Source organism: Lepeophtheirus salmonis, chromosome 9, assembly GCF_016086655.4.
Source record: "Lepeophtheirus salmonis chromosome 9, UVic_Lsal_1.4, whole genome shotgun sequence".
In the NCBI taxonomy this organism is placed as follows: domain Eukaryota; kingdom Metazoa; phylum Arthropoda; class Copepoda; order Siphonostomatoida; family Caligidae; genus Lepeophtheirus; species Lepeophtheirus salmonis.
The window spans coordinates 4,287,455-4,303,890 of NC_052139.2; the positions used below are offsets into that span (position 1 = coordinate 4,287,455).

Consider the following 16,436-nt stretch of genomic DNA (forward strand, 5'->3'; position numbering starts at 1 on the left):
TGCAAAACCCTAACAAATACAATGGTATAAGCCTTTAAAGATGTTCCCAATTTACTTGGATACTTTATATTGGATAATCTCTGATACTTTAGAGATTATATAAATGTATAGTTAATGCAAGCCTCAAATATGAAGCTACCAGTAATACTAAATATTGACATTTAGTCATAATATAAACAAACTGCCTTCAATCTTAATATTAATTACTAGGGGTAGTACAAGTTTTGAGCAAAAAAATTATTATAATTGAATGACTTATGAGTACTTATTCTTTGGAGTGTAAAAAACGAACAAAATTCATTTCAACAAACCAGCGTATATATATAATTCAAATCTTAACATATTCTGAAAATGTACATAGATTAATTACATATGAGAGTAATAACAAAAATAAACAGAAACAGTGTTCATGTTAACCGTGTACACGCCAGCAATATTTCATTAATACGACTATATTTCTCATAAATCAAAATATTTATATGATTTACATGAGGGATTACAATATAGAGACACGTTGGATGCAATATGAACACGCCTGCAATATTTTATAGGTACGATTATATTGTCATTTCTTAGATCAAAATATGTTGATGATATACATCAGTGAGCACTATATACAATCTACCCGATGACTCGTTTTCATATATTCAGACAGACACAAAGACAAGCTTTGCTATATACAGTAGATAGATAATATAAAAAAATGACTCATTTGGGAAAGGAAAAATGCCGTCTTTATTCCAGGTATTTGGAGTACCATGGCTCATCTGTCCTTTTAGTAAGAAGGAACTCTTCCACCTCTACATAATTAATTCACTCTAACATTAAATCTTTAAATATGAATGAAGTTTCATGCGTGTCTTTTTATAATCTGAATTTGATTATTAATTAATTGTATATGTATGTTGTATGTGAGTAATCCTGAAATCCTTTAAGTATTATTATCAAAAGAACAATCTTGCAAACTCATTTTTCAATTATACATGCATACAATTATGGGCATGTACGTGTATTTAATCTGTGTGGATGAATGAGGAGTCATAATTTTTGATGCACAAACCCAACTCACAACATCATTTCAGATCGGCACTGCAAATAATTATTTTAAACCCACCGATCTAAGTGATCACTGGCGGTCTTAATTGTAAAGAGTTTCTAAATAAGAAGTATTCACTCAACGCAATACAGAGTACAACATATGTTTTTAAGTTAGAAAAACCAAATGTATGTTTAGAAAAATATATACATTTGAACCGGTCATGATGATCAAGGTAAAACGGATATTACCTGTTATATTTCTACCGATCATTGATCGGTTACCGTCCGTAATTTAATGCGCTGCATTTAATAAAAACATTTTTCAGAAGAAGAAAAATAGCGCCTATGTAGGGGTGGGTAAAATGTTGAGAAAAATAAGAGTTTTAAGATTAGAAATAGAATTACAAGTTTGGGATATTGTTTTTTGTTTGTTTTTGTTTTTCATAGCCAGAATTGATTTCAAACATTTTGAAAAACTTAAAATACGTTAAAGGATAGGATAGCAAAAACATAGAGGCACCCAGAAATATGAATAAGGAGATATTCAAGGGCTTAGCCTAATTATACATTTAAATGCCAAATCAGTTTTGGGAAAAATATTTATCACACACCCTTCATCCTCGGAGCCGTATCCATGCATACTAGATGAATAAAAAATCAAGCTTTTAATCATCCAGTATTTGTGTGTCAGTTTATGTGTTCAAATTACGAAAAGAATTTTATAATCTTTGACACATTTTTCATGCAACACTAAATTATGCAAGAATTATATAAAAGCAAATGCTCACGATCCTCATTTTCTTTCGCAAATTCGTTGATCATCTCCTCCATCTTATTTGTCTCAACAAAGTTAGTGGTTTCAGCTGTGTTTTAAAGCGAGTAAGGGCTGAGAATGAACAGGAAGTTGCTGGTATAGAGACAAGAATATTTGCTACTGCCTTGTACGGAGAAAGAATATTTCCGATGCCGTGATAATTCATCCATTTGACAAGTTTTTTTGTGTAGCATTAAGGACAACTTCCTAACGGCTCATGCTGATTAATGTAGCAACAATTTTTCTGTTGCGCATATTTTTTCTTTTTTTCTTTCTTCCCATCCATACCCCTTTTTTACCTTTTAAAATGAGACCAACACCAGGAGCGTCATGTGAGGTCCTTCACGTCCCTTCCGGTACTTCTATGCCCACAATGAAATTACTTGAGTGACATTAAAAAGATTGAACTACGATTATGTACTCTTCACACACAAACACGTCAACTCGATGCAAAGCTCCGACACGAAAAAGTTGACTCGAATCCAGAACTATTAATTGTACATATTGTGTAGTGGGTTTAATTACACTTGGTTATTCAGGAGAGTCCGTAGTTTTTGTAATAAGCGGAAATTTCTTAATTGGGGGGGGCTCAACCCCACCCCTTACGTACGCCCCTGTTATTTATAATATTAATGGTAATTGAAACGTATTATGAAGGATTATTGTTCTTTTTGAAGATTTCATGGGTTATGTACTTATATCGCTACGCGGATACGTAAATGTATGTTTTTGGGTGAGAGAGTGTAAAATAAAAATAGTATAATGAGGAAATAAATTCTCGACCTTTTGTATGAATACAATAAGAATTAAATTTATACACATAGGGACACAATGAATACATGATGAGGATAAATCTCTCTAGGTAGATAGGCATACAGAAAAAGATCTACATCTACAAATGTATATTATGTACATACATAATCCAATTTTTCAGTCGAAGTCGTAAAAAAGTGATAATGATGGGGATGGAATCAAGATAACGGGCTTAGTGCTCATAATCCCCAGACTCTTCTCTTGTGAGGCAATTTTCTTCCGTGTACGTATATGATTTAATAATTTGAAATGCTATTCCTGTAATCCTGAGTCTCTTTACAAAGAATACAGGGGCGTCCCATGAACTATATTTTGTGGGGCCTTGGTTTTTAGAAATTAAAAATAAATAAATTGAAAAATTTATTTATTTGAAAAAAATTTTGAAAATAATAAATATGTTCAAAAAAAATTTAAAGTCTACTTATTCATAAAAAATTAATTTTTTTGGAGAATAACATTCAAAATTTTGTAGGTCATAACAAAAAATTAAAATAAGAAAATTATAATTCTTTTATTTTCATTTTAATGTTTAATTTTTGAAAAAATAAATTCAAATATTAAATTTTATGAAAAAATAAATTCAAATATTATATTTTTTGATTTCTTTTTCAAATATCCATAATTATTAACAAAAAATAAAAAATTTCCAAAAAAAACATTCAAAATTCCGCAACTGAGGACATTTTTTTTTTTTTTTCAAAAATGTATTGCTATTCTTATAAAAATAAATTTTTGGAGAAAAATTTCAAAAATACATCACTCGTCTCAAAAAATTGAATTTTCAATTATAAGATTTAAAAAAAAATCAAATATATAATATTTTGAAAAAGAAATTCAAATATATAATATTTTGAATGAAAATATATAATTGAATAGGAATGGATTTTGGAATATTTTTTTTCAAGAAATTAAATTTTTTGAGAATAACAGTGGATTTTGGAAAAAAAATCCTATTAATTTAATTTTTCAATTTAATATTCTGGCGTTGGTCTAAAAATGGCGTCGGTCTCATTTCCAAACAGGAAAAAGGGGGGGAAGGGGGGAGAGGAAAGAAAAGGAGAGAGAGATTTTCTTAAGATTTTAACAACAATAAAAAAGATTCATATTTAACTGGATTTCTCTTTCTTTGTAATTTGAACATGTACACTCACACACAAATACTGGGTGATTAAAAAATTGTTTATTTAATCACCCAGTATATGTATTGTCGGGCTTCAAATAGGCTGTGACGTCCCTAATATCAGACTCCGGTACGTCTACAATATTTTCAGTCCAGTTGTAGAACAGGTCCTATCAGTCCTTAAGACTGTCAGTCTTTCGCACAGTCAGTACATGAACTTTATGATTTATTAGGACTCACATGATATGCAGTACTGAACTTGACCGGACCGAGAGTGAACTAGACGGGACTGCAGTCTTTAGTCCTAAATAGAGACTCACACAACACTAAACCTATCAAATAATATTATAGTAATGGGCCCTTATAATTAGTGTTTCAATTAAATTCTTTTGATACGTGCAAATTGCAACCATGTCTTCAAGAAGAAACAAAGAAATAAAGGCACAAAATCAGTACCCAATCCTTCCCAAGCTTGGAATTATAATGTAATTGTTTGTAGCTTAAAAGAGCTAATTCGAATTCAACCAATCAATGTTCCGATTACATGGTAAAGGGAAAAAAACAACAAAGAAAAAATATATATATCAGTTCGTAGTTATTCCAAATTGTTTGCTTATATTGTTTATCAAATATAATTGTACCTACAGCTTAACAAGAGTTTATAGTAATTTGACCAGTCAATAATTGGCCTAATGACAAAAGATTAAGGCGTTGTAGAAAGTTGGTAACTGTCAAACAAATACGGTGGTTTTTTTTTAAATAAATTAGAGATGACATTTACTTTAAAATAGTCAAACATCATTACAATTGCATGACATAAGGGGATCTTTCTCTCGTATTAAAGGAGGATGAATATCTACTAACTCGGCCTCTTTACTCATTTTTTTTACGTTCATATATAATATTTGACAAAGGTTTTATAAATTTATGGAAATAAAGTAAATATGTCATGAAATAACATAAAAAAACTTCGAACAAAGAGTAAAGTAAAGGAGATATGCCACATAATTTTTTTACGACATAATACCTTATACATAATATATGTAGAGTGCTTTGTAATCAAATTTATTGGACGAGTTGATAATGTTATGTATAGTTTGAAGCCCTCAATTTGATTTATGGGACTTAACGTAGGCCGGAGAAGAAGTTTTAAATAAAATTTTTAATACTTTAATTGTAACGATAAACAATTGTCGCTTACAATTATTTATGCAGCAGGGGTGTCTGCAGGATTATATATATGTAATTAGATTTTTTTTTTTTTTTGGTTTTTAATCATTTTGAAAAAAATCAAAAATTTCAAAAATTAAATTTATAATATTAAATGTATTGGATGCAAATTTCACAAATCTAGTTATTCACAAAAAATTATTTTTTTGGAAAAAAAAAAACAAAAATCTATACTGGGGGGAAAATTAAATTCTTCGGATTTTTTTTTTTTCATTTTCGAATAAAAAAAAATGGAAAAAACAATCAAAAATCCATGACTATACACAGAAAATTGAATGTTTTGCAAGTTTCAAAAATCAATAGCTAGCCACAGAATATTAAATTTTTTTGGAAAACATTTTCAAGAAATTTGAAAAAAAATTCTAAAATTAAATTTCAACAAAATATTTATTGGAAAAAAGTTTCAAAAATTAAATTTTAAAAACGACATTTTTTTGGAATAAATGTCAAAAATCTATAGCTTTTCACAAGAAATTTTAAATAATAAATTTTTTGCTCTGCTGCATTATTTGGCAGAATAAGGAAAGAAAATTCTAGTAAAAAGCAAAAAATCCTTCAGCCTGGGGAGAGGGGCTACATCCCCTTGAATCCACCCACTGGGCACACCCAGGAGGAATCATAATAATATGTTGAATATAATCCAACAAATATTTGTAATCCAGAAATCATTTCATTTTCTAGAAATATCCTCCTAGGTTGCTTTTGTGTTAATGGACAACATATGTCTCAAATTCGAAGTACAAAAATATTTTCAGATTTTTTATATGATCTAAAGGTCTTTAAATATAATTTTACAATATTTAACCTGAGCTAATGCTATGTTAATTATAAAGGTTCTGATCTATATATCTGTAATATCTTACATCACCTTAAAATCTTATAACAGGTAAATTATGTCAGGGGGGTACGTAAGGCTGGGCAAGAGGGGTTGTATACCTCCAAATTAAGGATTTATTTGCTTTTTACTAGAATTTAATTGGGTTAGGAGGGAAAAAATTTAAGCAAAAATAGGATTAATTTTTATGTTTTTTTTGAAATTATATTTTAAAAAAAAGGGAATTCAGGAGAATTTTGCAGCAGAGCAAAAAAACTAATTTTTGAATTTTTTTCCAAAGAAATTTAATTTTTTGTGCAATGGTGGGGATTTTTGAAATTTTTTTCCAAAAAAATTTAGAGTGGAAATGTAATTTTGAATTTTATTTCGCAAAAAAAAATAATTTTCGTTCAAAGTTGTGGATTTTTTAATTTTTTTTTTTTAATTTTAATTTGAAATTTAATTTTTGATTTTTTTTTTTAAAGTCTGGCGTATCATAAGTATTTCTCCCGTCTTTTCCTTTTGCTCTACGAAGTGGTCCTCCCTAAACATACATGTATATTAAAGAAAAGGGACCCACTAGCAAATACTTTCCGGTTTCACTGTTTTAATATTATCCCAAGGCGAGCAAAAATCTAACGGGAGAAAATTAAGTTTGTGGACCGAGAATTTAATTATCAGTCAAATCCATTATTACGTCAGGTAACCTATTCTTTGTACTTTGTTTACAAAAACAACAATTCTTTCATTCAATATGATCATTTACACCAACTAAACGTGAAACAACATTTAATTTACTGAAATATATTATCTTAACATCAAAATAAATGCAAGTCATTGTAAGTATACATCTAATGTGATTGAAGGTGGATGTTCGCCATTTTTGAACTACTCATTTCCCCATCAACAATTGACTTAGAGAATCAGTCTAGACTGAATTCAAATGAGACTGATTTTTTTATAAGACCAATCCAGAGCAAATTTTTCTTTCGAACAGGTCGAAACCAAACTTCCTTACAGGACGGAATTAGTTTGATCCTCTAAAAATGGTAATGATTAATAGGGTTTCCAGACCGAACTCCACCTTTAATATATATATATATATATCTGTATCACGTCCTCACCTTCATTGCATTACGCAACCTTTATTGCAAAAAGAAACAAAAAAAAAAGTCCCGAAATCATTTGATAGTTAGTCAAATAAGCAAATTATACCAACTCCTATACATCTCTTATGTGATCCCAGTCTATCACCAATAAATTATCTCTTCACGATTGTTTCATAATATTAAAATCTATATAAATACAGTATTATAATACTGCTCAGTTAAATTCTATTAAAATCGTAGCAACAAATTTGTATTTCTGGATATGACTCCAGCCTTTTAAGTTTTTTTTTAATCCAATCCAATACAGCTGATTGGCTATAATACAGCTCTTTATTTATTCTTTAACACGAGCTTCTTGGTATTTTACTTGATTTGTGTGCTCTAATCATTGCAATTTTAATTTTATCTCTCAACCATTATTAGACCACATTAAAAAGAAAAAAAACCCTCAAAATCCATTGGTAACTACCCCCATTCTTCTTTCCATTGGTCTATTCATACTAGTAGTATTTTTAAGAGAAGTTAAGTTCAACTAATCAGATTGTTTGTAACAATCTGATTATAAAATGTGCAATTTTATGAGTATGTATTTTAGATATGAGATGGAATGCATGATGACACTTATATATTCCTAGCACTCTGAATGACTTTTGTTTTGCCTAATCAGCATGATGTGAAAAAAACAAAGCTTAAGTTTAATGAATAGGCTTTTTGTTTTTAAAATTCAACTCATTTTCAAAACTATATTTTGTGTTTCAAGCTTTGTATATATGTACTTGTACATGGTAAATATAAATGCAGTTTGCTTGATTATAATATTTATAAAACTATATTGTGTCTGTCATTTAAATATAATTTGACTACAATGCATTTTGAATCATTATATAACTACAATTTGGTACTTATTTTAAAAGTTTCATGTTGTATAATGCCTTTATTTACATATATACACACATAACAGTGAATGACTCTTCAAAATAACGATCATTTATTGCTTTTGGATTGCTAAAGATTCAGTACATCATTTATTATCGACGAAACGGTTCACTAATAACTGAGTATGTGCCTACATAATCTTTCTATATTAAGAAAATATAACAGGCATTATTTGTGAATCTGTCCAAGAGGGTTGTCCATTGCCGTGTTGTATATTTATGTACATACCAACATTATAAACATGAGCAAAAACTTGGGTTGGGTGGTCCTGGGGGTACTTGTACAATGTCCTTCTAGTAGAAGTACAAACCTTTTAAAACATCTCTAATAGTGCATAGCATATAATCATGTTCATTGTTTCATTTACGTTTTTATTCCAACTACGATTATAATTGATTTAAGGATTAATCTGGTTTTTTTTACGGAATAAACTATTTAAAAACAATTCTCATAACATGATGCCTGTCACTCATGTGAATACTGTACATAGAAACGAGATTTGTGGGAAAGAACTTGTATATACATGTATATATGTAAGAACGATTACCTGTGGTACACTTTAAATTTTTTTTATCTTGATAATGACCCTAATTATATTTACAAACTAAAGTTGATATCACTTCAAAAACAAAGATGGGACTTGATTTTTGATTGTGCATTTGACCAGGTCATAAAATGAACCTCGTTTCAAATCTTATCATCATTCTATACTTCCCTTTTTTAATGTTGAAAATTTACTAATAATTGTCGAGCCATGATGGGTGAGGAACCGTAAACGATGATCAGGGGCGTCTGCAGGATTTTATATAGTTTTTTTAAGAGGGGAGGGGGGGGTGATTGCTTTGTTTTTGGAATTTTTTTCGAAAAAAAATTCTAAAATTAAATTTTATAAAAAAACAATCCCACAATTTGCAATTACTCACAAAAAATTAAATTATTTGCAATAAAAATCTATAATGTAAAACTTCATGAGGAGAAAATTTCTAAAAATCAAAGCTATTCACAAATTTTTTCAAAAATCTATCATTATTAACATATAAATAAATTTTTTAGAAAAATATTTTTAAATATCCTTAGCTATTCACATAAAGTTAAATTTTTTTGGAAAATTTTTTCAAATGTCCATAGCTATTCACAAAAAATTAAATTTCTAATATAAAATTTTTTTTTTAAATATTTCAAGTATTAAAATTTTCGGAGATAAATTCTATAAAATCATAGATATTTACAAAAAATTTCAAATTTTCATAGCCATTTACATAAAGATAATTTTTTTGGAAACAAATTTCAAACATTCACATAAAATTTATTTTTTTAGAAAGTAGTTCCTAAAACTAAATTTAAAATGTATTGTATAAAAAAAAGAAGATGAATAAAATTTGAAAAATTTAAGTAAATGTCAAATATTAAATCTTTTGGAAAACAAATTCAAATATTAAATTTTTTAGTAAGAATCAAAAAGTATTTAATTTGGCGGGTGAGCTACATCCCCTCCAGCACTCCCCCTACAGACGCCCCTGATGATTAACCCAAGACATTTTCAATGTATTTTCTTATTAGCTATTAATTTGTGTACTTATCTCTCGGGTTCTAAATCTTAAGAATTTTTCAGCTTGCAAGTTATTTTTATTATTCTAAAATCCTTAGGCAATGGTGTTCTTGCGCATCTAAATTTAGATAACAAAACTTGTACATTTTTAGTTGTATAATTTATAAGATTAAGGACATTGCACAGTTATTGCCAAAAATATACTTCTTTTTGTTATAATGCAATAAAGTACCAGATATTATACGTTTAATTAGTTATATAATTTATAGTACCGAGTGGTTCATTAAAATCTGAACACTTTGAACTGTTAAATTAATATATTAATTGACAATAGAATTGCAACAAAGGTAATACTTTAAATAGATGTGTGTTTGGGCTCTCCTAAGCAGCAATGAGGGATTCCAGGTGGCAGTGGAAGCCCTGGGACCCGCTGCGGATGTAGTCATATGTCATGGCGTCTCGGTGCTGGCTGAGAGTGGCTTTGAGGGCCTCAATGTTGGGATGACAGACCCTGCGGTCTTTCTCCTCGGCATGCACCTAAAATGTGTGGTCGAGGGGGATCTATTCATTAGAGCCCAATTTGTTCAATCAAGAGCTAACATCAGTTCAACTAATTAACGTCACGTAAGGAATGGTTGTGAGGCATAATGACGATTACTTAACTGATAATGAACCAAAGAGAATCTAACCTTATTTTCTCAATTCTCAATTGGGTAATCGTATGTAGATAGATACGTACATGCATACCTATTTGTTGAAAGGTAAACTCATTCAAAAATGGGCAACTTTTTCTATATATCCGTTTTATCGAACCTGTTTTCTTTTTCTTAATTATATGATTAGATATATATATATATATATAGAATGAATAATGATTGAAAAATTCAATTCACGGATATATAATATTATTGTGTTTTTCTTTGGGTTATAGTTTGTACATATTTTGTTTATATTAGTGTTGGGTGTATGTCTGAAAATCCTAGACCGGTCTGAAACCATTATGATTTTGTATGAACGAACTAATTTAGTCTTTTTAAAGAAGTTAAGTCTTGACCCCCCCCACTTTTGCAGAACTTTAATAGTTATAAAAATAATTATTTTTCTCTTGCCTAAACAGATTTAAATGTCATAATTTGGAGAAGAAAAAAAAATATTTTTACCTTTACAAAAAAATATTTGTCTAATTTTGGATTCATAAAAATCCAAAAAAAAAATTCTTTCAAAATTATCAAAAAGCAAAACAAACTAGCTCCCCACAAAAAAAAATCCTGGATACACTCCTAATGAAGTCACGATTATGTAATCCCCCCACTCCGAAAATAAATTTCAGTGCCCGGGGTCTGTACCGGTATAAAAAAAAGTTTGGAATAAATCAGTCCAAAATTAAAATTCACACTGGATCGGTCTCATTTAAAACTTGGGCTAGACCGCGTCTATATATCAATTGTTGAAGAGGTCATGTGTACTTCAAAAATGTGAACATCAGCTGAATAACGCTGTATAAAATGATTAAATCAATTTTTTACTATATAATGGGCCACAGATCCTATTTAATCAAATTAAATGAAAAATTGCATAAAAAAAAAATACCATTAAATACATATTTATTTCAAATTTAGGCAAAATCTAAATCTGAAAAAAATTATACTTAAAAAAAATTAATTCTCTCTTTTTTCATTATTTTTTTTTTATGACAGAGCGCGATAATTCTTGAAAGATGACTTTGTTTGGGAAATAAACCTTTTGATGATATTGTGACAATTTTGAAAAAAAATACTACTCTTAGTGAGAATGAGTAGTGGGTCTAGAGGGATTCTTTAGATGAATTGTTAATTGCATTTTTGATGTATATCAAGATTTTGAACATCTACCTACAATCATCTCATATGAATGTAATTGTGTTGAATAAATCCTACTTATACAACACATAAATCAGAATTGTGAAATTAGTAAATGGGCTTCAGTCTGAAAATCCCAAATCGGTACCAAAGAAAAAATGGGCCTGGATTGGTTTCACTTGAAATTATATAGATAAACAGTTCATGACGTCATTTGTGTTTCAAAATTGTGAACATCAATCTACAATGACGTCATATGAAGTTAAATTTGTAGGACATATCATATTTCTACTACTTATAAATAAGGATTGAGGAAAAAATTGGTTTATTGATTGAGAGCGGGGGGGGGGGCAAATTGGGTTTAGACATAGTCTCAATAGTCTCAACACTAAGTTTTAGAGGAACAATGGTACAGAATTGCCTGATGTATAAAGTACAAAATTCAAAGGGGTTTAAACTGCCTTTTGACGGATTTTATTCATATTGATAAAGAATTGAATGAATAGGCTATACATGTATTTAGTAAAATACGGAAGTAAATTTCATATGAATATGTGTGTACTACATGCTTAGATATTTGCTTCCGTCCTATAATAATTTATCAATAAATCGTTCAGGATATGCAAACTTTCAATGCGTAAATGCATAGGCGTCCGCAAGATTATATATTTCAATGAGAAAATATCAAGATCACCAAGTTTCACAAGTATTTTTAAAATTGGACAATATTTGATGATTTTTTTGTAAGCCTAAAAGTTCTTTTTTTATAAAATCCTAACCTCATGTAAGTTCTTTTTTATTTAAAAAAAAATCATTTATTTTAAATGAATTTAAAATAAAGAACTTATATAGATACAATATATATTTTCTATCTACATAAATATGTATTATCTCTTCGTGAAAAAAAATGTTTAATAACGTGTTTCATTAGAAAAACAAATGCATTTCTAATTCCTCTACAGAGAGTAGGATTTTGTTCGGTGGGAAAATATAGTTTTGACAAATCATTGACAAAAATGTCAAAGAATATTTTTTATAATGGCAAATTTGTCAAAAAAAAATTTATAGTGGCAAATTTGACAAATGAAATTTTATAGACAAGATGATAACTTACTTCATCATTTTGAGAACATTTTTTTTAATAAAGAAATATTTCATTTCAAAACAACAAAAAGTAATGTAATTGACAAATAACTTTTTCTTTAAGACAAATTTGGCAATAATCTTTATTTAGGGGGGGGGGGGCTGCATTCTTTAACTCACTTTTTCCTTGGTTAGACCTCCACGTAGCAGTGATTTATTGTCAAATGAGAGTACGTATACCCCTTGTGGTACTTTGAGGCACTCCAAGGTGAACTTGAGATTTGAAAAATATATGTATACTTAAAAAATAGTATCAATTAAAAAGTTTTCTGTTCAGAGATTTAGGATCTGACTATCTCGTCATCTAATGGGGGAAAATAGTGTTAAGAGAAAGAAGACTAACGAGTATGAGCCATACATCCTAATAACAAGTTCAATAAAACAGACAGTGTTGACAGTTGCCACAGGATTTTATTTATTTATTTTAACTGAAATGTATTGAGCTGGTTAGGGAGTACTTGGCTTACAAAATATTTTAAGACTGGTACATTTAAGAAAAAAGCTTGAAAATCCCTCATATATGTAGATGGAGTTGACATAACATTGTTTAAGAACCACTTCACTATGAGATCGACTTTTTAAAGCTTTAGAGCTATTGGGATTTTTACTTTATTAATAATAACCCTAATCATCGTAGCTCAGAATAGATCAATTGGAAAATATATCTATGTATATAATATAAATTGAAGAACATTAATTGAAAATTAAAAAACTTTTATTTTTGTGCCTCATAAATAACCCTTTATTACCCATATTCTATTTCATTTCCAGGTCAAATTTATAGTAAGTAGTCTTTTACTTATAAAAGTATCTGGACTACCTCAAATCGCAAGTGAAATTGATACCTACGATGACTTATTAGCCATAGAGTCACAGTTTATTGAGAATGAAGTGGATCCAAGCGTACAAAAAATCCTTCCAGCCCCTCCAGGATTCAACGGCGAAAGGTTCTCTGCTCCTCCTCTCTCCTTTGCCTCTCGCCCCACTCAACAAATCAACAATAACTTTGCTCCAAGGCCCATCATAAGCAATAACAATCTCAATAGTAACGGAAATAATAATAATGGATTCAATCCAGTACCTCAAGCTCCCATTCTGAGTCGTCCGCCCAGCAACAGTTTCAATGGGGTCACCAATAACAATAATAACATCAATATTGGGAAGAGCAACGATCCTCATTCTTACTCATTTAGGTAATCCATAATTCATAGGATAATGTGTGTATTTTTTCCAGCTGTCAGATTTGAAAAAAAAAAAATCAAAAATCAATGGGTGGTCATACGTTTAAAATTATAACCCGGAAATGTTATTTTTAACAAATTATGATTATGTGAACGATTTAATTAAAAAAGGACACTTTCATGTTTACTATTTTTTAAAAGTTTATATGCGGACAAAGGGGTAGATCTGGGATGGTCAATAGTTTACATACAATGTACCAATTTTTTAACATACAAGTACACCATCACTGATGCACTATAGATTGGATTGGCTACTCAGGGGCGTACGTTTGATTATGTATATATATATATTTATTATCCTTTTTTTTGGGGGGGGGGAAGATCTGGCCCTGCGGACGCACCTGCTACTCCTGTGGTAGATGGCTAAGATGCCAAAAAAAAGTATTACATATTTTTACAGATATTACAAATTGTTCATTAAACCAAAAGGGACGCCATGTTAGAGGCATAGTTGGTATTGATTTTGTATTTAGTAAACTTAAATAAGAGATCTTACTGAAATTTCATCCAATTTCGGTGTTTCTCAAGTACTGGGACATAAAAATGGTGTGTATTAAGCAAATGAATATATACCTATCAGATATGTATTTTATAACATGGGAAATATCTTAAAAAGAATATTACTATTTTAATTATAAAGTAATTGAATAGGGACACATTTTATTCTTTGGGCCATGTACAAAGTATGTAGGCAAGTATATAGCCTTTTTTTGCTGTTCCCATGTTACCAAATAATTGTTGAACCCCCTCTCCTTATACAGTTCATATAATTCATTTATTTTATTCCCAGCCTCTTTTCTAAAATAAACAAAAAAAGCCCGAAATCATCTGGTAGTTAGCCAAATAAGTCAGTCATACCAATTTATATTTTTCTATTAAATCCTCCTTGACTATCACTACCATATTATTTTTTCACAATTGTTAAAATGAATTATATATATAATATATATATTTCGTAATATTAAAATCCTACATGGCATTTTATTTGATCCTTTTTCATAATATTGTTAAGTAATTTTGTTTTAAAAGCGTAGCTGTACAATTGTAAATGAATAAAATAAGAAAATGGCTTACTTAAATACGAAAAGGAATCAATAAAAAAATTGTATTCTTGTCCTTTTGGAAACAAAGCATAAGTATAATTTAACTTATTACTTCGTTATTTTACCGAAGATAATAAATCATGGCATATGAAGTGAGACAAGGGAAATGACAGCTGAAAATAAAAAATACATAGGTTTTTTTTGTGTTAACGAGGTACCCCCATTATAATGAAGCTTACCTATGCAATTTCACCCCCCCTCCTTCTACAGGAAACAAACGCCTCAATGAGTTTTCAAGGGATTGACATGTAAAATTGGGCTGGACACTATAACCCACGACCCTTTTTTTTAAAAGTGGATAATTTAAAGAAGCACTTAGGAATGACTGCAATGACATAAATGGTTGGCAAAATGAACTTACGTTGTCATATTTTTATTTTAAAAAATATATATATATTGGATTTAAATAGTCAAATATAGACCTACAATATAAAAACAGGGCTGTGAAATTCATAAATCACTGTTTCAATGAAATTATTTCATTCCGATATCAAGACTTTATGAGGCCTCTTTTTTAGCTATAATAAATATTCAACTATTTAAATCTAATGAATGAGTAATTTTTTGATAAAAATATGACAAATGGCCTAATGAACTATGTCATTGTAGTCTCAGTTCTTCTACACCAATTGTAGGAGGTGCGCTTGAGCCTCATCTTAAATGTGTCTACTATTATATACTTCATCAGACAATCAATGAAATAAACAAATACAGGATCCAACAGTAAAGACCCCCTGATATAATGACAGTAAAAAGTTAAAAAAAGTAGCTCATTTTACTGTTGCATAGGTTATATATGTACGAATATAATCCCAATCAGCGCAAATCCATGTTATTTTATGAATCTGTCTTTCTTTAATAGTTTTGAGACTCCAGAAATGAAGCGTGATGAGACGGGTCGACCAAAGGGAAGTAACAGTTACGTCCAAACAGGAGGTTGGGAGTATGTAGGAGATGATGGACGAGTCTATTCCATTCGGTTTATTGCAGATGAGAACGGATTCAGACCTGTTGGAAATCACTTGCCAACTCCACCCCCTCTTCCACCAGCTCTACAACGTTTTGAGGATGCAAGAAGTGGACGATTGTCAAGGCAACGTAGTCAAGGATAAGGAGCATAGTTAGACCAATTTCCTATACCATATGACTATATGCACTCGTCTAGAATCAATACTTATCTTATCCTCTCTTTTTTAGATAAAAATATACTATCATGTTTTCCTTATACAGATTTGAATAGTATGCCTTCCCAAACAGGTAGGCATATAAATATGTAGGATTCTACACATATATTTGGTTTTTCAACTCTCATACGCTTATTTTATACCGAATGCTAAAAATAAAAATAAATTATCTCTAAAAGTTTGGTACATTATTTGTTTAGTATTTATAATTCAAAGCGTTAAAACAAAATGGCAAAACGATCCTGTTAGCTTGACGATACTTCCCTAGATACATTAAAACGTAACCCGATTCCACTTTTGTATCTCCGACTATGGCTGGGTATTTGTATGAGAGGAACAGTAATATTGACTAAGGTTTATTTGTCAAAATCCGCTACCTATTATGTTATGATTTCGTAAAATAGAGTATAACGTGTTTCTGCTCTAGAAATGAGAATCTTTTTTATTTCAAAAAAACACTAAATTGAACTGAAATGAACATGGTAACTCTAATAACTCAGATGC

At 29.7% G+C, this 16,436-nt stretch overlaps 1 protein-coding gene across 1 annotated transcript in view; it reads left to right on the forward strand.

Moving 5' to 3' along the window:
• Positions 1–16,110, forward strand: part of LOC121124225 (uncharacterized) — a 31,472-nt gene extending 15,362 nt beyond the window's left edge. The window contains exons 2-3 of the mRNA XM_040719371.2: positions 13,176–13,597; positions 15,611–16,110. Of these exons, the coding sequence (XP_040575305.1) occupies positions 13,176–13,597; positions 15,611–15,860 (672 nt within the window). The 3' untranslated portion in view covers positions 15,861–16,110. The remainder of the gene's footprint in view (positions 1–13,175; positions 13,598–15,610) is intronic.
• Positions 16,111–16,436: the final 326 nt, after the last annotated feature.